This window comes from Tiliqua scincoides, chromosome 4 (assembly GCF_035046505.1).
Source record: "Tiliqua scincoides isolate rTilSci1 chromosome 4, rTilSci1.hap2, whole genome shotgun sequence".
Taxonomy (NCBI): domain Eukaryota; kingdom Metazoa; phylum Chordata; class Lepidosauria; order Squamata; family Scincidae; genus Tiliqua; species Tiliqua scincoides.
The window spans coordinates 199197767-199221128 of NC_089824.1; the positions used below are offsets into that span (position 1 = coordinate 199197767).

The 23362-nt window shown below is 44.3% G+C and overlaps 2 protein-coding genes across 4 annotated transcripts in view; one reads left to right on the plus strand and one right to left on the minus strand.

Annotated features, from left to right (window-relative positions):
* The window catches only part of RPN2 (ribophorin II), a 32489-nt gene extending 30240 nt beyond the window's left edge, over positions 1-2249 (plus strand). For both annotated transcript variants that reach the window (XM_066623481.1, XM_066623482.1), the window contains one exon: positions 158-2249. Coding sequence is in view for 1 of the 2 variants with exons in the window: in XM_066623482.1 (XP_066479579.1) it covers positions 158-167 (10 nt within the window). In the remaining variant the exon portion in view is untranslated. The remainder of the gene's footprint in view (positions 1-157) is intronic.
* GHRH (growth hormone releasing hormone) lies at positions 1286-22570 on the minus strand. Of its 2 annotated transcripts, XM_066623483.1 has the most exons (9): positions 22512-22570; positions 12737-12826; positions 11113-11214; positions 6804-6904; positions 5979-6110; positions 5160-5255; positions 4111-4242; positions 3726-3828; positions 1286-1448 (listed from the first exon to the last, which is right to left on the minus strand). In XM_066623483.1, the coding sequence occupies exons 4-8, from the start codon at positions 6881-6883 to the stop codon at positions 3756-3758; spliced, it is 513 nt and encodes a 170-aa protein (XP_066479580.1). In that variant the 5' UTR covers positions 6884-6904; positions 11113-11214; positions 12737-12826; positions 22512-22570; the 3' UTR covers positions 1286-1448; positions 3726-3755. The 2 variants fall into 2 exon arrangements, with proteins under 2 accessions (XP_066479580.1, XP_066479581.1); XM_066623484.1 differs by lacking the exons at positions 11113-11214; positions 12737-12826; positions 22512-22570 and adding an exon at positions 10578-10663.
* Positions 22571-23362: the final 792 nt, after the last annotated feature.

Genomic DNA, 23362 nt, shown 5'->3' on the forward strand with positions numbered 1-23362 from the left:
CTCTAAAGACTATATTGTAGTATTATAAGTTTATGCTGAGATAGTTATCTCTTTGCTGTGCCAGAGGGATTTGACTTAATGCCCGGAAAGATGCTGTTCTGTATCTGAAATTTTAATTCCTTTTCCCTTTGCTGGGCATCTTTTTGTCTCCTTTCAGGACACACTGATGTTAAAAGAACTGACAGAGAACTATTTTGCAATTCAAAGGATGGAGCCAAAGGAGAGTTTAAAGGCCAGAAATGGAAATGTGGAAGAGAATTGTCTGTGATATTAAAAACATTTTTTGTTATACTTTTTTTAAAGAAAAAGGAAAACAGGTTTTCCCGCATGTTGTGTTTAGTTGAATATCTAAGTGTGTTGAGTTTACGGCATTAACACCTTGCCTACCTCCAAGGATTTTGGAAACTGATGGCTCCAAAACAGTAATTTTTTTCTATCTGCCCCTCCTGTGGAATAAAGAGGATGAAAGAAAAACAATAGTTGTATCATATTTTGCAAAATCTGTAGCTTGGATTCTGTGTTTGTATGAAAGTGGTACCTGTCCTGCTTCATAAGCGGCTTGAGGGAAATGTGAAGATGTTTCAGAAGTGACTTTACAATACAATTTAAGAAGATACTTTCACTTTTTCCTAGCAGTATCTCCTGCATCTGTGCAGTTGATTGCACGTGACTAAAACAATTCTCTGGGTTAGGGACAGAGTCTTTGCAATAGACAAATGAATTTCCCCTTACATTACTGTTCTATTACTGTTGCTTTTGCCACTTTCCTAGCACTTGTTCTTCCTTACTGTCTCGGTTTTAGTCCCTTCTTCCACCACAGACCCAGCCCATATTGGGATGCCCTTCAGCTGCTGTTCCTCTTGGAAGGGAAACTCCTATTAGCAGCTATGGTAGCAAAGGTTAATGAGCTTAGCAGCCATCACAGTCTTGTGGCAGTAAATTCATGTATTAATAAGCTATTTCTGCCTAACATTGCATATGTTAATGATGTGCTGTGTGTGGAAGTACTTCCTTTCTCCTGTCCAGAGAACATTATTACTCAATTTCTCTGATTGACCCTGATCTGAGAGGACAAATAACTTTTCCCTTTCTCCACACCGTGGAGAGAATATATATTTATACTATAGAATGAGTGTTTTCATGTGCACCTTGCCCATTGTCATGTAAGGAAATATTTGCTCAGAGCAATCCCATTTCAAAATCCATCACTGGCAAATTGTAAGCTTTTAAATTCTTGAAATGGTAGAATAGCTAAAACAAATTACAAAGAATCTTGATGTGCTGTTGAATACATTTATTCAGTACAACTTTCATTTCTTTTGCAAGCTTGTCAAAGCCTAGTCTGTTGCATGTGATCCAAGTGTAGCAGGTGGAGAATCGGGATCCTGGCCTAGGCAGTACCATTTTCTTCTCTATCAACAAGAACAGGAATAGAGAAGGAGAGTGAACTGTGGAAAAATAAAAGGGAACTGTTTCATTTTGAAATGTAGTGAAGCATCTTTCAGGTATAACCCTAAATATAAAGGCATAAACAAAGTTATTTAACAAATGTAGGATTGACAGTGTACCTTCAAATGGCTCAAACTAGCATGTCAATGAGGCCATTTAAAACTGCTCAGTGAGTGGGGGGGGGGGAAAAGTCAAGTGGTTAATATCTCCTTCTGGCTTCAGTTTTAATAGCTCAAGATTGACAGATAGCTCAGATATGAAAGGTTTGACAGTGCCTGGAGGAGCTATGTGTAAACAGGCAGCTCTATACAAAGCAGCAATGCTTAAAACATTTCTAATTGATTTTTGAGATTTTCTTTAAAAGAAGAAATGCATCTGATTTGAATTGCTTAAGGTCTCTCACCAAAACTTTTGCAGAAGAGGTGATTTAAATTGGTGGAACTTTCACCATGGTAGGGGAAGTTAAGCCAGTTGTATGGGAGGATGTGAAAATAGGGTGAAATATTACAAGGAAAAATTTTGAGCCTGCATATTAAGTGAACAGGCTCTCTTAGAGATAGAGAATGACTTTTTTCTGTAGTAAACCAAAGTTAGTCCTCAAATGAAACCTCTTACATTTGATAAATCTGTCACATTTGAAATAGTAGTTCAGGTATGCAGACTCATTAGTTACAAATAGTCCACTGGAACTCTGGTTTCATTACGTACAAAATTTGAGCTTCACATTTTAATTGCTTAAAATTACGTAAAAGTGCAAACTTCTCGCAGAAGGTTGAATACAGAATTCAAATACTTTTAAATTTAAAGTTTGATTTTTTTTCATCAGTTTAAATATGGTGCGTGGACATTCATGGTTAAAAACTCATCTGCAGGTATTTCTACGATATTAGAATTGGATGAAGATGTCCAGATCCTCAACTTTTGTCCATGGTAAACAGTGTATGGGATTCATATCCTTGGAAGAGTGGTAGATAATTCTGATCCAATAACCTGCTTACATGGTTTGGTAGTCAGAGATGGGAAAAACTCATTTTTCAGATACTGTAGGGGTTAAATCAGTATGGTTACATATCATCCTATGAATCTACAAATAGTTTGTTGCCATACATGTATTTGCTAAAGCAGGATAGGTGGGGGAAGAGACTATCAGCTGACGCTATCACAAAGCTATTTGATATGTGACTGCATCATTTGATGAAAGTCAATAAGGCAACTAAATTATGAAAAATTAAGATAAGGATATTTCAGTGAAGTCCTATATATGTTGACCCAGAAGTAAATCTCGCTGTGTTCCATGGAGCTTACTCTCAGGTAAATGTGTATAATACTGCAGCCTTTGATGCTTTTTGAAATTAATTATACATTTCTCTGGATTATAAAGTAGCTAAACTTTATATAAAGTGTATAAAGTAGCTCAACTATATACAAGTTGAGACTCATTTTTCTGGAGGGTTCCATTCCAAGAAGGATGGCAAAAAATGCACTATAGCAAATCAATTTAAAAAACAAAGTCTCTTTGCTCTGGTGATTTAAAACAGCCTTGCTGACCTTTTGAAATGCACACAGAGGCAATCAGTCTGTCTCCAGACGCTTAAGCTTCCCTAGGAGGCAGGGACACCTCCCTTCACCAGGAGCCCCAGCAAGGGGGAAAGAATTTAGGAGGTGATAATCACTGCCATTTAGCCTTTCAAGTGCTCAGGGGGAAGGGAGGAGTGAAGCCTACAGAGAGAATGACTGATGGATTGTCAGCCTGCAGCCCTCTCTGGCATTATTAAAGGACTATTTTCCTTTAATTTAAAGGGCCCCTTTCATCAGCTTTGAGATAGAAAAATCTGGATATTTAGATTATACCTGTAATCACTTGTATTGACTGTTTCTCTGCAACAGTAGTTTTTTAAACTGATCTAAAGGGGTGCATTTTTCCCCTTCTCCAGGAATCAGCACATTCCTTCTCATTTGTAGGGGCCATTTGTGTTGAGCCAAATCCGTGTATAAAAAAATCCACGTATAACAAAGCTGGACCTGAAGTCTTTATTTTCAATCTGAAGTGAGGCTACATTTTAATTGTGGGTATCATCAATTTAACAGGTAAATATAGTTAATGTCTCAGTGACTTGTTTTTTTGCTTTCTGACAGCTGTCTATGGTAGGACATGGCATTCTGATAAACTGACTACATGCACCAATTTATTTCTGTTTATCAGTTCAAATATCAGTTTATTTCACTGCACTGCCAAGAAGTCTCACAAAGCTTGATGCTCTGAGAATAGTACTAACCAGAGTGAGATGGGAAACAGGAAAGCTTATTTACAGTTCTATGAGCTTGGAGAGAACACTGACAAAATTGTCTAAATGGGCATCATCGCTGACATCTTGAGGCCTGTAGGGAAAATGAAAGATATAAGAAGTCTTTGAGCAGCAGTTCTATTTCTGTTCTCAGTGAAAGCATTTATGTCCACTGGGAAATTTACAGCCCAATCCTATCCTTCAGAAATTCTGGCATACCACCAGCAGGTACACAAGACTGCCCTGCCCTAGCACAAGCCCTTCAGTCAGCACCTGCTACATGTACAAAGGTGCAGAAGCCAGAAAGCCACACACCACCATTATACACTTGAAAATGTACTGTTGTAGAATCATCCTGCTTTGTTTTCATACAAACTTTTTATTCTGCAGCATGGCTCCCAGGAAATTCCTTAGCACCATCTGTTGGTGGTAGCGGCTATCCATAAGGATGCTGTCAGATTCACGCCTGGTCAAGAACTCGCGTTTCTCTTCTCTCGGGCCACCTGGGCTGCAAAGGAAACCAGTTTTGATGTAATGGATAGACTTGGGCTGGCGAAGACTTTACTCCATTGTGAAGCTCAGACAAGGCAGCCTAGCCTTACACAAAGGATAGTTGGAAAGACAAAACATGAGTACTCCTGGTACTTTGCCTTAAGCAAAGTTACTTGGAGGAAACATGAAGATACAACTGAAACAAGAAAACAAAGTTCTGCTATGGTTTAAAACTGCTTTAAGGGAAAAGGTGGAGCAATTGTCTTCTAGTGGCCTAAGGGGAAAAGTAAAACCCATGAGAAAACAGTATGCAACAGGCAGTCTGTATTTAATAATAAACATGTACTGTATTACAAATAACACTTTCCAATTAAAGGTATATATAGTGTAGTTAAAGCAGGCAACTAAAAACCAAAATTATTCCAAAGCCTTGGCAAATCAGAATCTTTTGTGTGGAAAAGTAACAATGCAGGTAAGCAGGAGAGCCTCTGAAGAAGGATTTTAATGAATGGGACACTACAACTAAAAAAAGAAAGTCACCATTGGGCATGTGTCAGATACAAACTATTTTCAGTTTATCAACTTGTGTTATTGGATCACACCAGGACTATCACAAACAAAGCAACAGAATGATGAGGCTGACACTCCATTTTTCTTTCTATTTGAAATTCCCTTGATGAAGAATGCAGCATAGCTTGAAATGTACTAGGCTTATTACTATGTATTATAAGATCTGCCTTTGTGCCCTCTGCTAGGATTTTGTTGTTTCACTTCTAGGCATGTTCCTGCAGGATTTCCCCACATCTCTGGTTCAGTGCTAAATCAGAAGCTATACCCTGGGCTTTTATGATTGATGAGTCTTGTGACTGACAATCTTCAAGCATATGTGTTGTATTGCTACTATTATTGTAGTAATAATAAAGTGCCACTTACCCGAGTCTTTTTCCATAAATGCTCTGTAAGATCTTCTGAGCTGAGAGGAATTTCCGATAATGATCTGTGAATATGGCATCGGCATGACGCTGCATTCTATAAAAACCACATAGGCATCATTCTGGTGCTGTGCCCCACATGCCTGCATGCTCCCTGGCCGTGCCTTGTGCATTCTACGCTTGTCTGCAGAAGGCAATCCCAATCAGGGCCAGGGTTCTTCCACTGTCTGCTGCAGACACGCATTGAGAGTACAGAAGCCTGGGACCATGATCAGTGAATGCATTGGTGCCAGGGAAATGAATACGCATTGTGCTCCCATTTACTTACAGCAGGCATAACACCTGCTCTGTGAACTTTTTTTAAACATAAACATTTTCTTTAAAATATTAAGAAGGCTTTTTTCTTGCTGTTCCAGAGAAAGGCCTGAGCCAGTAACTTTCTGATTGAAATGCTGTATGTTCAGTTCTATCAGTGCTGCAGATTGGCTCCACAAATTTCATAGGATCTTATAAAATCTGAAAATACATTTGTATAAACTTCCCCCTATAATTTAGCTCATCAGTCTAAGTTGGGCCCTGGTAAAGTACCAATTTCCCTTGCCTCTACACCTCCCATGTTTGGCCCCTGTATCCATCATGTGTGGAAAACAGTAATTACTCTTAGGAAGGCAGTCATGTCTTACCATTTTGGTTTTGCAGCATTTTTGTGTTATTAAATAAGCCACAATAATGTATGACATACCCAAACTTTCCTTAGACTCCCATGGCTGCTTTCCTGAAAACTTTTGCATTGCTGAATTTGGGGTGCTGCTGTACCCACCTTTTCTCAGCAGGGTCAGTGAGAAAGTTCTCCTCCTCTTGTTCTTCCACGGAGAGATTGTGGCTCTGGACTGGGCCACTTTCCTGGAGCTGAAAACTCACTGCTTTGCCAGAAATGGGTAGTGGACTATACCTGAAACAATAAGCCAAAACAAGCCTGAATAAAATTTAGTGGACTTTATCTCCTTATAGAGCATTTCCATCCCTATAAGTTTCAGTTCTGAAAAGAAAATTACAGTGAATTGGATTTTTCCCATTGAAATCAATGGGAAATTATTTTTTTAAAAGGAATCAAAATTGAAACAAAGCAATCACCTAAAGCAAATGGTTGAAACAAATCATTGATCTGACTCTACCAGGAGATGGATGGGGCAGGGGTGAACCAGTGGCAAGGTCTGGCAGGGCAGTGTTTCAGCCCTTCAGAAGAAGTAATGGACATACAAGAAAGGTGCAGAGGAGAGTTCAGGAGGCAGCTGCAGCTAGAGAAGTCTCTCATTGTCAGTGCCAGGTTATTGGGGCCCCTGAGGCAAAGCCTTGCACTGGGCTCCTATGGCACTCCATACCTGCCACCTGATGGTGTTCAGGATGCTACCACTACCACGAGTAATGTTGGTTCAGGGGCTGGGTTGGCTTGGTGGGCCCAAAACAGGCCCATCACAGTTAACCAAAAGCCAGTATAGCCATCTGAAAACTCACATGCTATGTGCCAGTTACCCAGTCAAGAAATGTACAGATGTATTGTGTTAGTGCGAGCGTTATTGTGAGCTCTTTGGAACAGGAACCATATTTTAAATATGTTTTGCTGTGTAAGGGAGAAGCCACCCACCTGAGTGCTGGATAGAGTGGGGAAGAGAGGGTACACATGACAAAGTGAAGGAACAGAAGGAGAAGTGCCCTGTCCAGCATTCTTCACCCGTCTGGGGCAATCTGCAAAAAAGACAAATTTGGGTTCACTATAGAAGCAAAATCAGCCTCACACACACCATTTGTGCTGCTGCCATCACGGAAGATGTGGCTTTGCTCTTTATCACAGGCCTGCACCGCCCCATGCTGGTTTTTCTTAAGAGGGATTCCATGGCCCAGAAGACAGTTGCTGAGCACAGACATCTTTTTGCTCTTCAACTCCACCATGTGAAGAGGGTGACGGGGAAAAAAGGAACTGCCTGTTGTGTTATTGGGAGCAGCAGAGACTCCAAATGGAGGGCTGTTTTGAAGTATGCAAATATTCATGCAAAAACACACACAAATATTCCCCAGTTTGTCATCTGTTTTCATTCTCTCAGTATAGCTGGAAAGCTGTCAGCAGATCCACCCTTCAGCAGTTTCTCCATCTGGTGTTCCAGAACTGAAGCAGGTTGTTTGCATTACTTTGGTTCATTATTATTATGGAGGTGGCAAGCTGAGGAGGTAGAATGTTCCACATCAGAGTGCAGGTGTGGGTTCTTATTTTTGAGTGCCCCTTCCCATCAACAAAAACACCTGCATGTGGTGAAGTGGCAAATCGGGGCGGGGGAAGGTCTGTGTTGAGTCTTTCCTCCAGTGTCCTCATTTACTACATGCAGCAAGTGTGAGGTGGGGTGGAATGCATGATGAGGCATTCCAAAATATGACCCCACACCTGCAGTCTGAAATGAAACAATCCAGAATTTACCACCTCAGTTTGACATGCGACTCTGCCAAACCTGTCGACTTATGAGTTAGCAGAATGAAGGGGTATTGAGGTTGCAGAGTTCTGAGGGGGTAGAGATAGATGTGTCATTGAAGGCTGCAGGAGGGAGCATTTTTTTGAATGTTCCTCTATGGCAAATATCTGCCTGCAAAACAAAAATGTGCACAACAGGGTATGGGCTGGGATAGAACGACTGTATTCTCCTCAGTGTGCTAATAACTCAAAGAGAAACAACTCAAGAGAAGGCATTCTCTTCCTGCTGTCTGGAGTGGTACAGTTCACTCTACAGCTTCACAATTCTACCAACTTGTTCTGCTACATGTGTAGACAGGGCTGGCCCAAGACCTCCTGACACCTGAGGCACCATGCCAAATGCTTCTCCTCTTTCCCAATGATGTGCCAGCCTCTGCTCCCCCCACTCTCCAGTGCTCTATCTCAGCACTCTCCTTCTCTCCATATTTCCTCTTCATCTCTATCGCCCCTCTTCCTTTTCCATTCCACCGAATGGAAGGAGAAGGGAGTCAGGAGAGGCGAGCAGATGAACAGAGATGGGCCCCTAACACCACCAGTCTATTGCCTGATAACAACCACTTCAGTTGTCCTCATGATTGGGCCAGCTCTGCACATAGGCCAAGTCTAAATAAAAGGAAAAGAGAGAGAAGGTGAGTCAATTTTACCAATGATTCTCTGGTTTTGATTTGCAACCACGTATTTTGGAACAGGTCCACTGCACCTCCTGCATCTGCCACCTGGAACCAGGAGCTGGTAGCCTGGGAGAAGACATTCCATTGCCATTCAATGAGGGACACCTCCAAGATCCAGATTTATGTATTTAGTGTGTTTTAAATATATAGTATTGTAAGTCACCTTGAGAACTTTGGTTAACAGGCAGGATGTATATATTTCAAATAAATAATAAAAGCGTTCTTAAAAGATCAAAATGTTAAGGAATGTAACACGGGGGATTTTCAATGTCATATTGCTGAATCCTTAATGCGGTGGTTCCCAAATGGCGAACCGTGGCTCCCCAGAGAGCCACAGAATCCTCATGTTAAAAGCCCACCACCCTATACAATGTATAGGATTGTAGCCCTAATGGGGAGCCACAGCCAGTGGTCAAGGGAGCCGGCAGTCAAAAAAAATTGGAAACCACTGGCTTAATGTATTGCTAGTTCTTTTCTTACTAATCCCTTCCCTTCACTCTCATTCCTTGTTTAGGCACTTGTTTATGGTCAATTTGAATGACCTGGTCAAAGGATAGAGGAGCATCTAATCCAATGGCACTGATGCTGCTGGTGTACAGTGGGCAGGATCTGTGCTTGCATGGGAGATTACTTGGAGTCCCATGAAAACCTCCTGGAGGTTTCTAAAGGAAGAGCAAAATAGGAGTGATAGCAATACTGATGCCTTTCTCTTCTTTACCTCACTTTCCCCTCTTGGAGGACAAAGTTTAGGTCCAAGTATCCTGATATTTCAGAGGATAAAGAAGAGGATTTTCAGGCTTCCCTCTCAGCTGACAGCCGTTATCTCATTTCTGAATCTGAAAAGCCAAATCACTATTTTCATCTTGGTTTCCTACAGGAAAGATGCACCATGCAGCAAGGAATGAAAAAGAAAATCCCCTTTCAAAGCAGAAATCTTTAATCTAATCCCCAGAGAAAATTCATTCCTGTTAGTTGGTAGCACTTTTGAAATCAGCCAAAGTGCCAGTGTAATATAGTTGTAGAAATAATGAGATGGCAGGCAGAAAGACTGAGAGGTAGATAAACTGCTGTTTACTGTGCTATGGATTTAGCCTAATCAGTCTGGAAAATAGTGCAAAAAGGATGAGATTAACATATTCTTCAGCTGAGAGATTTGAATTTTTATGCCATACAGGTCAGAAGAAGAATTCAGTCTTGGAAGTAAAGCTAGGTGAAATCCATGTGGCTTACTTCTGAGTAAATATGGTTAGGCTCCGACTCTTAAAATGGGATACCACAACAATATTAGCAGTCAGTATGATGCAGTGGTGAAAGTGCTGGACTTGAACTGGAAAGACGGTAGTTCAGATTCCTGCTCAGCCACTAAAGCTAACTGGGTGACCTTGGGCCAGGCACAATGTCTAAGACTAACCTACCTCATAGGGTTGTTGTAAGTAAGGATAAAATGGGGGGGGACCTTGTATGTTACCCTGGGTTCCTAGGGAGGAGGGGTAGAACAGAACTAGAATAAAAACTACATTCCATACCCAAAATTGCTGCCTAAAGAAGGAATACATTACAGAAAGGGAATAGCACTACTCTTGTGCCCCAGTACTATGCAGGTTCCTGGGTGTCAAATGACCTAGCTATGCCTCTGGTCCACCCACCTCCTGGAGACAGAGAAAAATGAATAAAATGACAACAGGAGATGTTTACATCACTTACAAAACTTCATTTGGTATTCACATTGGGCATCTGGGCTACTTACGCTGCAATCCTATTCACACCTACCTGGGAGTAAGCCTTATAGACTAAAAGGGAACTTACTTCTGAGTAGACATGCTTAGGATTGGGCTCTTAATGTCTAGACAATTAGACATGCACAGAAACAGCTACCCAGCACCCTGTTGATATCCTGTTCACTCTGTTGGTGTCCCGTTATGAATATTGGTTGCAATCCTACACACAGTTACTTGGGAATCAGCCCCCCTGAGCACTGTGGACCTTACTTCTGAGCACACATGCCTAGGACTGCGCAGTTTAGCTTTGCACTTTACAGCCCATTCCTGTGAATATTTACTGAGAAGCAAATCCTACTGCATCCAGAGTGATTTATTCCTAGGCAAGTCTGCACAGAACTGCACTTTTAATGCCTCTACAAAGTTCCCTTGTCTCAAGGCAAAATAATATATGGCTTCCACTTTTCCACCAGCTATCCAGTAAAAATAATATGTTACATCAAACTTACTGTTATAAAGATGTCCTCTCAACTTTGCACCCTCTTCCTTGCTTGTCAGTGTTTTCTGCCTCTCCTCAAGTGTCCCAGGAAATGAAGAGAACTCTGTCCAGTGGCTCTTAACTAGTAGCTGGTCTCTAGCTGCTGTGAATATTGCCGTCCCCTCTTTTATACCTTCACTCCCTCAGGAAACCTACAAGCTTTTGGACGTCAGAGGATCAATTACCTTCCAGTCATTCAAAGGGCTGTTTAGAATCCCCTGCCTTGCAAGTCAGGGACAGACAGGAGGGGGACCAGGTTGGGGAGCTGACATGCATATCACCATCATCATAATTTGGATAATTGGGCAGAGCAAAGGCCAAATTTGCTTTGTTAGGTAAACTGTGCATTTCTTTAAAATAGCCATTTATAACATGAAAGCCAACAATGGGGGAAAGTTAACCATTAATTTCAACTCCTGTCTCATTTGTGAAAAGGTTTATCTCCCTGGCATATTCTTTTCCTCCCAGTTATCAGTATTTCCCTCCTTTGCCTTTGTTGCTCCTACCTGTTGGTGTGAGTTGGACAGTTCATGCTTCAGTCCTTTGCAAACATTGGCAGCCACATGTCAGGCAAAGAAAACACCTGGAGAGCCTTATTTTCAGCACATCTGTGGACAAATCAAAAACCACGCTTAGTTGCTATAAAGGAGCGTGCTATATAAACCATGCTATAAAGGACCAGTAGGGTTTCCATGCTGGAGGTTCCAAAGAAGCTGTGCACCCTTTTAGTCTAGAGCAGTGGTTCCCAACCTTTAGGAGCCCGCGGACCACTGAGGCAAACACTGGAATTGTCGTGGACCACTTGCAACCCCCTCCATCCCAACCACACAAAAAAATATAATTCAATTTGGTAGCCCATGGGGGAGTGCTTGGCAAGACATTGGAAATACCAGCTGCGGGGGGGGGGGGGGTTCAATCTCTGCCCTCTCTGGTGGTCCATGGGGAAGCATCTCACCAGCACTCCTCTGCAGACTACCAGAAAGGGTGGAGAACGGACCCTCTCACAGCTGGCACTTTAGCAAGTGCTGGACCACCAGAAAGGGTGAATAACGGACTACCTACAGTCACAGCAGATACTTCAGTGGTCTGTGGGGGGGCGGTCACTTGTTGAGATCCTGGAAGTAATCAAAAGTGATCTTTTTTCCCCCTGAGACCTCGGGGATCACTTCCCAAGGTCTCACGGACCACCTATGGTCCCCGGACCACAGGTTGGGAACCACTGGTCTAGAAGGATTTTCCAAGATTGTGTCCTTGCAAGTTTAAGCCATAGTTGTCCTTCACTGGTCTTGCCTATTCGTTGGTTAAGAATTACTCTCCTGCTCTTGGGTAGCCCAAGTCACTGCTTTTCAAGAAGTCACAATCAAGGGTCCACACGGCAAGATGTTCAAAAGCTAGGATTCGCTCTGGCTCAGAAGCTTTTGCACTAGCATCTAACACCAGTGCAAGTCAGTGACTGGCTTTGTAGTATGTGATTTAGGCTGCAATCCTAACCACACTTTCCTGAGAGTAAGCTCCATTGAACAAAATATGACTTACTTCTGAGTAGACCTGGTTAGGATTGTGCCCTTCATGACTTGAAAAGCGAACCATCTCCATCTGTGTTCACACTCCATCCCACATGCCCATTTTAGACCAGAGACTAAATTGGTGTGAAATTGAATTGTTCCATTAACTCAACTGCAGTTACACCATCTGTGGTCTAGGCCAGGGGTCTCCAAACATTTTGGCCAGAGGGCCGCATCAAATATCTGGCATGGTGTGGAGGGCTGGAAAAAAAATTTAAATATAAAATTTAAATAAATAAATTAGAGATGGAACTTGGATGAGTGAATACATGAATAAATGGTCTCATTCACTTAACCTCTCTGACCCTCAGAACACCCTCCAGACACAATCAGAGCACAGTTCTGGTCATGTTCATTTGAGTGGGCCAGAGGTTTTCAGGGGACAAGAGGTTGGCCATGGGCCAGAAAGAGGCTTGCTGTGGGCCACATCTGGCCCCTGGGCCGGGGTTTAGATACCCTTGGTCTAGGCTGAGCAGGTAGATCTCACTTGCTGAAGCTACCATTGCTGTCATCACCAGTAACTGCATTTGATGTAAAATGCTAAGCAGCTAGAACACACCCTTACCAAACGATCAGTAAACAGAGCAGAATAGAGAAATCGTATAGTTCTTCAAATATTGATTGCTTCTTAGTCTTGGTACCTCTTATTCTCTCCCTTAAAAAAAAAATCATGTTAGCTCTTCTTGAACCAAATATATACCAAGATAACTTATCTTAGGTAAACCAATCTGAGCGTAAAATGCTCTGCTATAAAAAGTTGTTGACATTCTTATCAATCCAAAAGGCTATAAGGCAGGGGTGCTCACACTTTTTTGGCTCGAGAGCCACTTTGAAACCCAGCAAGGCCCGGAGATCTACCAGGGGTGAAGGAAGCGTCTGACAGACACCCCCTTTAATGTATGGAGCCCCTGCTGGAGTCTAGTCAGTTTCGTCAGTTTTGTTGCTGCATGCCTGAAGAGCAGCTAAAGTGTCAGTTTCAGTGTCAGTTTAGCTAAATATGTCAGTTTCATCTACTGACTAGAGGAAACTGACATATTAACAGTTTGGAGAGACAGAGCTCGGCGATCTACTCATTTTGCCTCGTGATCTACCGGTAGATCGCGATCCACCTATTGAGCACCCCTGCTATAAGGTATTTTCCGTTTCTCACTTCTGTCTCCACTCCTGTGGCTACAGCCAAATTGTAAAATCTTTCCTCAGTTGAACAGCTTTGCTAATTTTCAGCACCCATTCCACATTATCCTGTAATTTCTCAGCCTCCATCACTGAATTATTTTATTTTATGGTGCTTATAAATATATTTCACAATGGAGTCTTACTGCAGAACGCTTATGAATAAATAAAGGTAGGTTTTACAAGAATGAATTAGAATACGCGCGCGCACGCACACACAAAATTCCATTTCCTTTAAATGTGTTTTCTATAGAAAGGTTTTTTATTTCATGAAAAATAAATTTTGCAGGATTCATAGGTTAGGATATTTACAGTTCAACCCTCTGCACGCTTAGCTGGGGGTCAGCTTCACTGAACAAAACAGACTTACTTCTGAGAATGAATATGCATAGGATTGCACTGCTGGTTAATCAAGAAAAGACCACTTTCTTAGTCGTCTCATTTAAGTTATTGGGCAAAATCCTGTGATGTCAGCCAGCCAGCTTCTATTCAGCACAAGTTCTACTAATTAGATAATCTAATTGCAGGAATATAATTGTACTTGCAGGTATTGCAAAGTGGTGCATTCTGCATGAATGCCACTTCAACCACTTGTATTGGAATGCAGACTCCACAATTGTGGGCCTTCCACAATTTATGGAGATGGGCTGCCAAGGGGTATGCAAGTGAAAAAATTTTGGGAACCACTGGTATACATGTACTTAGCTTTCAATCAGGTCTTCCTTTTAGAAGTGGTTTTTTAAAGTTAGTTCCTTCATCTCCTGGTCACCAGCACTATTGAAACCACTCCTTGAAATGTTTCCTGAACTGGTTTTGATCCTTCATTTATTTATTTCCAGAAATTGTTTATACCCACAGCAATCATTTTCCCCCTTCATTCATTCATAAGACTTGTACCCTGCCTTTCCCCCTATATAGGGCACTCAACAAATTAACATATGTTTTATTATCACACTGGCACTTTTCTGGAAAACGGAAATGAAAAAGACTCCCCCTTACCTCTTTTTGTGATGGGGTAGGAACCATTAAAGCACAAAAGAAGTTGGATCTTTTAAAATGACTTTCCTAACAAAACCCCAGGTATGAATTAACACTTTTATGAGGCAGGGAACACTGGACAATTCCACAAATAAATGCGGTATTTAAGGTGTCCTTTCTCAGGGCCAGTTGTCTAAGAAGCCCAGGCAAGACCAAGGACTCCTGGTTGCACACTGAAGGGAGTAACTGTCTCCTGGCAGTGGTGGCATGCAGATGACAGAGCTGCCAGAGTCCCTCTCCTCTGGACTTCCTGTCTCCCATTTCAAACAACAGAGAAGGCGAGAAAGAGGGAAGATGAGGAATCACTAGGCCATGAGTCTCTACTCCCCTCCTCATTACCACCCTATCTTCCCTACCCTCTCTACCATTTGAAATGGAAGAGAGGGGAAAGTAGGAAGAGGAGTCAGGGGAAGGTGGTGGCAATGGGATGAGGCAGTGTGGGTTGCAAAGGCAAAGCTAGTGGGGGATGGAAATGAGGATCAGACAGAGGTGGCAGTGGTACACTTTGTACAGCGTGAAAGGGGCAGCATTTAATCTCATAGTCTTCCTGGGGGATTATTGGGGGCAGGGAGGGCTTGGGAAAGACCTGATCTTTCTTCTACTTGATTCTAAAGGTGGTTGCAGTCAGTTGTAGGAAAGGTTATTTTATGCTATGTCTTCCTCTGGTTTGGTTGCTCAGAGTGGCTTACAACATGCAGTAAAACCACTGTATACTGTACAACCAATATCCAATGAACTGAAAACCAAACAGTAACAGAGCATTAAAACTTTAAAGCAGTCCAAATAAATTTTTGTAAGCAACACCATGACAAGCAACAGCACAATTTTTATTTGCTGTCTGAATGCACTCAGAAACATGCCTCACCGGGTTTCCTTGGGCAATGAACTCCACACTCTGGGGAGCACTATTGAGATGCAAGGCAAGCAATGCAGGAATATGACCCACCAAGTCACCAACTGTCTCATGGACCACATCTTCTGCCAGGTGCATCAATAGTGCTTGGCCAATTCACAATTCTACTCAAAGTCAGACAAATCACCACAAACCAGATTTTTAAAATGATTTTTTTTTTGAAGGACAACATGAAGAACATTGCAAGTGATGGGAATGATATCACACCTGGATTTTCTCTAATAATTGAGTGAATGAATGATGTAAATTCCAAAGACGAAGACTGATGTGGAAACCACCTAGATCCTTTTGACACACTCAAGTTTTGTATTATAATAGGTTACGTGTTAAAAGGTATTTCAATTACCTGGGTTATTAAATTGTTCTTTTGAGTGTTGTTATCTGCCTTTTGTCTTTTTCATAATGTGGATTGGAAATTAAGTAAATAAAACCAACAAGGAGTCAAACAGAACCTGAAGACTAACACATTTATCAAAGTATCAGTTTTTGTCTAAAAAATAAAATAAAATAACCTAAGTATTATCCAGAACAGGGCTCTCCAGACTCTGGTCCACAGGTCAGATCCGGTGCACTGCTTAATCCCTCCCCTGAATGAATGGCGCTTACTGCTCCATGAGGGACCCTCTTGGTCACAGTATCAATCTCCCCCAAACTGTGCCCCAGCTTAAGGTGTCTTCCCAGAAATCTGGGCACAATGCCAGCTCCGGCAATAGAATCTGGAAGCGGCAAGCCAGGGTGCAGTTCAGGGGAGATTGGTGTCACAACCAGGCCCGCCCCCCCAGCAGAACAGTAAGCACCATTAGCGCCAGGAAAGCCCTTCTGGCGCAGTTGTCTCCAGTTTGGAGACCGCTGATCCAGAACACAGTACCTGTGCATTCCTCTGTTTGCCAGCAGATGTCACTGTTTAACAGTTCATTTTACTTTAGTGATCCCAGTTCTTGGTACCCAGTATTTTTCACTGAATTCTCAGAGAGCCTAATCCTAACTCTCCATGCCACAAAGCAGTAGCACCAACAGAGCTACCTCTCTATCCTGTAGGGAGGTTTTCGCCTCTGGAGGCCTCCTCTGGGTATGGGAAAATTTGTTCCCTTGAACCTGGTGTAAACCCCAGCAACTGCTATAGGTCAACATGGACCTGCACCAGCTTCATAGCACTTAGCTGGGCATGAAGATTAGGCCCAGGAACGGAGTTCGGATTTAGCACTCCTGCCGAACCCAACCCCTTCACCCTCCTCCCAGCCCATTCCAAAGAAACAATAGAATAACGCCTTCTCAATTAAAAAGTCTCAAAAAAGCAAGCAAATTTTGAGTTCTTCAAAGCTGAACATTATGCAGAAAAAGGGAGGAGAAAATGATCTTGCTAGGCAGATGGAAAAAGCCATAGTCTGCAGATTAGGATAGTTTAAAATGGATTGGAGGTGTTACACAGACTAGGTGCAATCCTATACAAGGCTACTGGGAAGCAAATACAGAAGTAAGTACCTACTCCAAAAAAGTACTTTTGCCTAGCCCACAAGCATACATATTTGGTCCCTGTTGCATATATGTAACATTGGGCAGAAATGGCTTAACACTCTGCCCAATGTTGCATGTACACAACACGGACCAAATGTGTACCCCTGTGGGCCAGGCAGAAACGTGTTAAGGATTATAGCACAAGCCCTATACCTCTTGACTCAGATGGTCAATGGGCCTTGCAGCTCAACCCTATGCATATTTATTCAACAGTAAAGCCCAACAGTAAAGCTCTTGTACAGCGTGATGATGTTTGCATCCCTCATGTCTTGAGGCACTTCACCTTCTCTCCAGCAGAGACAGAGGATTTCATGCAGCTCAGTAGCGATGATCTCTTTGCAGCACTTTAGGACTTCAGCAGGGATGCTGTCTTTTCCAGGTGCCTTGCCAAAGGCAAGGGAGTCCAGGGCCACGTGAAGTTCTTCTAGGGTTGGTTCACTGTCAAGCTTCTCCAGCAAAGGCAGGCACTCAATGTTGTTCAGCGCTTCTTCAGTGACTACATTTTCTCTGGAATATAGCTCAGAGTAGTGCTGCACCCAGCGTTCCATCTGCTGCGCCCAATCCTGGATGACCTTGCCTGTGGCAGACTTCAGAGGGGCAATTTTCTTCTATGTTGGACCTAGGGCCTGCTTGATACCATCATACATCCCCTTGATGTTGCCTGTGTCAGCTGCTACCTGTATCTGGGAGCAGAGCTGAAGCCAGTAGTCGTTAGCACATCTCCTGGCAGTCTGCTGGACTTTGCTGCGAGCAGCTCGGAGGACCTGCAGGTTGCGCTCACTGGGACAGGCCTTGTGTGGTGCTTGAGCTCTCCTCTTTTCCTCAATGACTGGTGTCAACTCCTCAGAGTGGGCTTCAAACCAGTCTGCCATCTTGTTGGTCTTCTTGCCAAATATGGACAAGGCGGTGTTGTAAACGGCATTCCTGAAATGTTCCCATCTGTTGGATGTGTTTGCATCAACCGGGCCTGGAAGAGATTCCTCAAGCGCTCGTGCAAATTCCTCCACTTTTCTCTGATCCCGGGTCTTGCTGGTATCAATGCGAGGTATTCCTTCCTTTTTCGTGTGATACAGTCACTTAGTTTGCAGTTTCACTCTGCTGCACACCAGGGAGTGGTCAGTGTCGCAGGCAGCACCCTGATAACTGCATGTGATCTTGATGCTGAGAAGGCTGGAGCGTCTGGTGAGAATCAGGTCGAGCTGGTGCCAGTGCTTTGATCTTGGGTGTCTCCAAGAGACTCTATGTTGGGGCTTCATGTTGAAGAACGTATTGCTGACACAGAGACCATGATGACAGCAAAACTCTAGCAGGCGTTGGCCATTCTCGTTCATCTTCCCAATGCCGAACTGACCTAAGCAAGTGGGCCACGAACTGTTATCAGTACCAACTCTAGCATTGAAATAGCCGAGGATGAACAATGGCTCTTTTACGGGGATCTTCTTGATAGTGGTGGCCAGGTCATCATAGAATTTGTCTTTGGCTTCTGCTGGAGACGACAAAGTCGGTGCATAAGCACTGATGAGAGTGACAAGTCCTGCTGATGACTGAAGCTGCAGGGACAAAATTCTTTCACTTCCCACAGTAGGTGGGATGATGGACTTCAGCAGGGAATTTCTGACTGCAAAGCCAACGCCATGTTCCCTGGTTTCGTTTGGTGGTTTTCTCTGCCAGAAAAATGAGAAATTTCTCTCCTTGACAGATCCGGAATCTGGAAGCCTCGTCTCTTGAAGGGCGACGATGTCCATCTGCAGTCTGCTCAGCTCCATGTCGATGACAGCTGTTTTGCGTGCGTCGTCTATTTCTTGCAGTTCATCAGAGAAGCCAGGTGTCATTGTCCTAACGTTCCAGGTGCCCAGCTTTAGGGCAGGAGTTTTCTGTTTTCTGTTGCATGGTGCAGAGTTGTCGATCCGCTTGTCGGTTTTCACCCTAAACCCCACGCACCCCATGAGGTTAACGGACCGTGGCGAGGCAACACCTTACTGGTGTGGTGACAGGGGTGACTGCAACAACTACCGCGGCATCTCTCTCCTTAGCGTTGTAGGAAAGCTGTTTGCCCGAGTTGTACTAAAGAGGCTCCAGGTACTTGCAGAGAGCGTCTATCCAGAATCGCAGTGTGGATTCCGAGCCAACAGGTTCACCACTGATATGGTATTCTCCCTTAGACAACTGCAGGAGAAATGCAGGGAACAACGACAGCCACTCTTTATAGCCTTCATAGATCTCACAAAGGCTTTCGACCTGGTCAGCAGAGACGGCCTCTTCAAGATTCTCCCCAAGATTGGATGTCCACCCAGGCTCCTCAGCATCATCAGATCTTTCCACAAGGACACGAAGGGCACTGTTGTCTTCGATGGCTCCACATCAGACCCTTTTGACATCCGAAGCGGAGTGAAGCAGGGCTGTGTTCTTGCACCAACCTTGTTTGGGATTTTCTTCGCTGTCCTGCTGAAGCAGGCCTTTGGAACTGCAACAGAAGGCATCTATCTCCGGACCAGATCAGACGGAAAGCTCTTCAACCTCTCCAGACTGAGAGCAAAATCCAAAGTCCAGCTGAAATGTCTGCGTGACTTCCTCTTTGCCGACGATGCAGCTGTCACTACCCACTCTGCCAAAGATCTCCAGCAGCTCATGGATCGTTTTAGCAAGGCCTGCCAAGATTTTGGACTGACAATCAGCCTGAAGAAAACACAGGTCATGGTTCAGGATGTGGACTCACCTCCCTGCATTACAATCTCTGAGCATGAACTGGAGGTTATCCATGACTTTGTGTACCTTGGCTCAACGATCTCCGACACTCATTCTCTCGATACTGAGCTAAACAAGCGCATCGGTAAAGCAGCTACCACGTTTTCCAGACTCACAAAGAGAGTCTGGTCCAACAAGAAGCTGACGGAACATACTAAGATCCAGGTCTACAGAGCTTGCGTCCTGAGTACACTTCTGTACTGCAGCGAGTCATGGACTCTTCGCTCACAACAGGAGAGGAAACTGAGCGCTTTCCACATGCGCTGCCTCCGACGCATCCTCGGCATCACCTGGCAGGACAAAGTTCCAAACAACACAGTCCTGGGACGTGCTGGAATCCCTAGCATGTATTCACTGCTGAAACAGAGACGCCTGCGTTGGCTCGGTCATGTCGTGAGAATGGATGATGGCCGGATCCCAAAGGATCTCCTCTATGGAGAACTCGTGCAAGGAAAGCGCCCTACAGGTAGACCACAGCTGCGATACAAGGACATCTGCAAGAGGGATCTGAAGGCCTTAGGGATGGACCTCAACAAGTGGGAAACCCTGGCCTCTGAGCGGCCCGCTTGGAGGCAGGCTGTGCAGCATGGCCTTTCCCAGTTTGAAGAGACACTTTGCCAACAGTCTGAGGCTAAGAGGCAAAGAAGGAAGGCCCATAGCCAGGGAGACAGACCAGGGACAGACTGCACTTGCTCCCGGTGTGGAAGGGATTGTCACTCCCGGATTGGCCTTTTCAGCCACACTAGACGCTGTGCCAGAACCACCTTTCAGAGCGCGATAATGGGAACATTTCAAGAATACCATTTACAACACCGCCTTGTCCATATTCGGCAAGAAGACCAACAAGGCGGCAGACTGGTTTGAAGCCCACTCTGAGGAGTTGACGCCAGTCATTGAGGAAAAGAGGAGAGCTCAAGCAGCATACAAGGCCTGTCCCAGTGAGCGCAACCTGCAGGTCCTCCGAACTGCTCGCAGCAAAGTCCAACAGACTGCCAGGAGATGTGCTAACGACTACTGGCTCCAGCTCTGTTCCGAGATACAGATAGCAGCTGACACGGGCAACATCAAGGGGATGTATGATGGTATCAAGCAGGCCCTAGGTCCAACACAGAAGAAAATTGCCCCTCTGAAGTCTGCCACAGGCGAGGTCATCCAGGATCGGGCGCAGCAGATGGAACGCTGGGTGCAGCACTACTCTGAGCTATATTCCAGAGAAAATGTAGTCACCGAAGAAGCGCTGAACAACATTGAGTGCCTGCCTGTGCTAGAAGAGCTTGACAGTGAACCAACCCTAGAAGAACTTCACGTGGCCCTGGACTCCCTTGCCTTTGGCAAGGCACCTGGAAAAGACAGCATCCCTGCTGAAGTCCTAAAATGCTGCAAAGAGATCATCGTCACTGAGCTGCATGAAATCCTCTATCTCTGCTGGAGAGAAGGTGGAGTACCTCAAGACATGAGGGATGCAAACATCATCACGCTGTACAAGAACAAAGGTGACAGGGGTGACTGTGCTGGAAGATGGATAGGATTAGGCCTTTGGCTTCCTGCTGCAAAAACAGCAAAGAGTCTTCTCACAGTTTAAAGACTAATCAATTTATTTCAGCACAAGCTTTGGTGGATTTGGTGTGCCAGAATTAGTCTGTAAACTGCCACAAGACTCTTTGTTGCTGCAAGTAACTAAGAGCTAAATCCTATCCAATTTTCCAGGTCCAGTGTAGCCACAGTGCAGTCCCGTGGTAAGGGAACACATGTTTCCACACCTTGAGGAGGCCCCAGTGACTCCCCTCTACCACAGGATGCAGCGTACACCCCACTGGCACAGCTGCACCAGCACTGGAAAATTGGATAGGATTGGGCCCTAAAGCGGCAATCCTATATACTTAACAGGGAATAGGTTTACCTAAGAGTAAGCTCAATATAACTACAATGGGGCTTATCTAGTCAGATGCACAAAGTGAAATCCTCACTGTACCCAGGGAGAGGTTGCTCACATCTTAATGACTCTTCCAAGCAGTGGCATACCTAGAGAGGGTGCAAAGCACTTAGGTTTTGCAGGGAGCCTCATGGCAGCGTGCAAGCAGCCCCTCTCCCCCTTCCAAGCCATTCTAGGCAGCGGGAGCAAAACATAGGCATTTGCACAGAATGGCTCTGAACGGGAGGAGCGCTGCTTGCACACTGCCCTGAGCTTGGTGATCAGATGCCATAACCCCAAAAGAGGACAAGGCACTCCCCAAAATGTGAAAAAATAAATAAAATAAAATGTAGGACATCCAAGAAAAATGTAGGACATGACAAAACAAAAGCTAAAAACACTTGTATAAACACTGCTAAAAGCTAAAAACACTTGTATAAACACTGTATTACTGATTGTTAAAACTATATTACATGTAATTTATTATATATATTAATATAAACACTATATTATTGTAAAATATTACATGTAATTTATTATATATATACACTATATTACTTATTTTAAAATGGTATTACATGTAATTTATTATATACATATATAAATTTACACTATATATATATATATATATATATATATATATATATATATATATATATATATATATATATATAGTAAAACTGTATTACATAATTATAAGAAGGCTCTGCACTGCCTGCAGGGTCCTGCTCACAGGGAAAAGGAGGACATTTACAGCCCAATCCTACGTGTGTCTACTCAGAAGTAAGTCCCATTGAGTTCAATGGGGCTGACTCCCAGGAAAGCATGCCCAGGATTGCAGCCTTAAGTTCTTGTCCAGGCAGGAGGCTAAAAAAGAGGACGTGTCCTGGCCAAAGAGGACGGCTGATCACCCTGCCAGTGAGGCTCCCTGCAAAACTTAGTGCTTTGCCCCCCCTCCAGCTACGCCACTGCTTGGAAGGCAGAGCCTGCTGGTTTCTTCCCGGTCTTCTCCCCGATCGGGGCCCGGGAGGCTGTTCTGCGTACGGGGAGCGCCTCGGCTGCCGGCGCGCAGCCTTCTTGCACCCCGGGGTGGAAGGGGAGGCGGGGACCTGCTGGGCAACGCCTGCCGCTGGTGGCGGTGGCTGGGCTGCCGGAGCAGGAAGCACTTGCTGACGGCTCCGAAGCATTTCCAGGGGAGGAGGGAGCTGGCTGGAGCTGGAGGAGGAGGAGGAGGAGAGGTAAGGGATGCTCCCAGGCGGGAGGGGAGCGCGGCTGAGGGCAGCCCGCAAGGCCAGGAGCCTCCAAACCGCCTCTGTGCAGGGCTTGGAGGGAGGACTAGGCTGCAAAACTAGCCACACTTACCTGGGAGTAAGCCCCATTGGGTAGAATGGGGCTTACTTCTGAGTAGACATGCCTAGGATGGGGCACTTCGCCCACCTGGCCCCTGTTTTGCTGGGCACAAAGGATGGGTTTCCTTCTGCTCTTGGGGGCAGTGATGCTTTGCATGCTGCGGTGAGGCTCCCTGCAAAATCTGGTGCGTTGCCCCCCTCTAGCTATGCCACTGTGTATGCACAGGAGTGGCTGCCCTTATTCTTGCACAAATTGCCTCCAGGTTTCTTCTATATCTCCCCTCCCCTTCCCCTTTAACTGCCTTTAAAATAACGCTTTGCCTCTCCAAGTAGCAATTAGTCTAGTAACTCTTTCCCAAGGGCCAGAGAGAGAAAGTAGGTCGGGTGGTGCTAATTTTTTTTTTACTAGTTGAGCATCAAAAATGTATCCTCTGGAAATGGGAAACAGGTGGAGGAAAATGGATACAAACGTTATAAGCAGGGGTGTGTTTTTTCTTGTTAAAGACTCAAAAAGCTGCCTTTTTGGCTTGAAAATATCCAGATAAA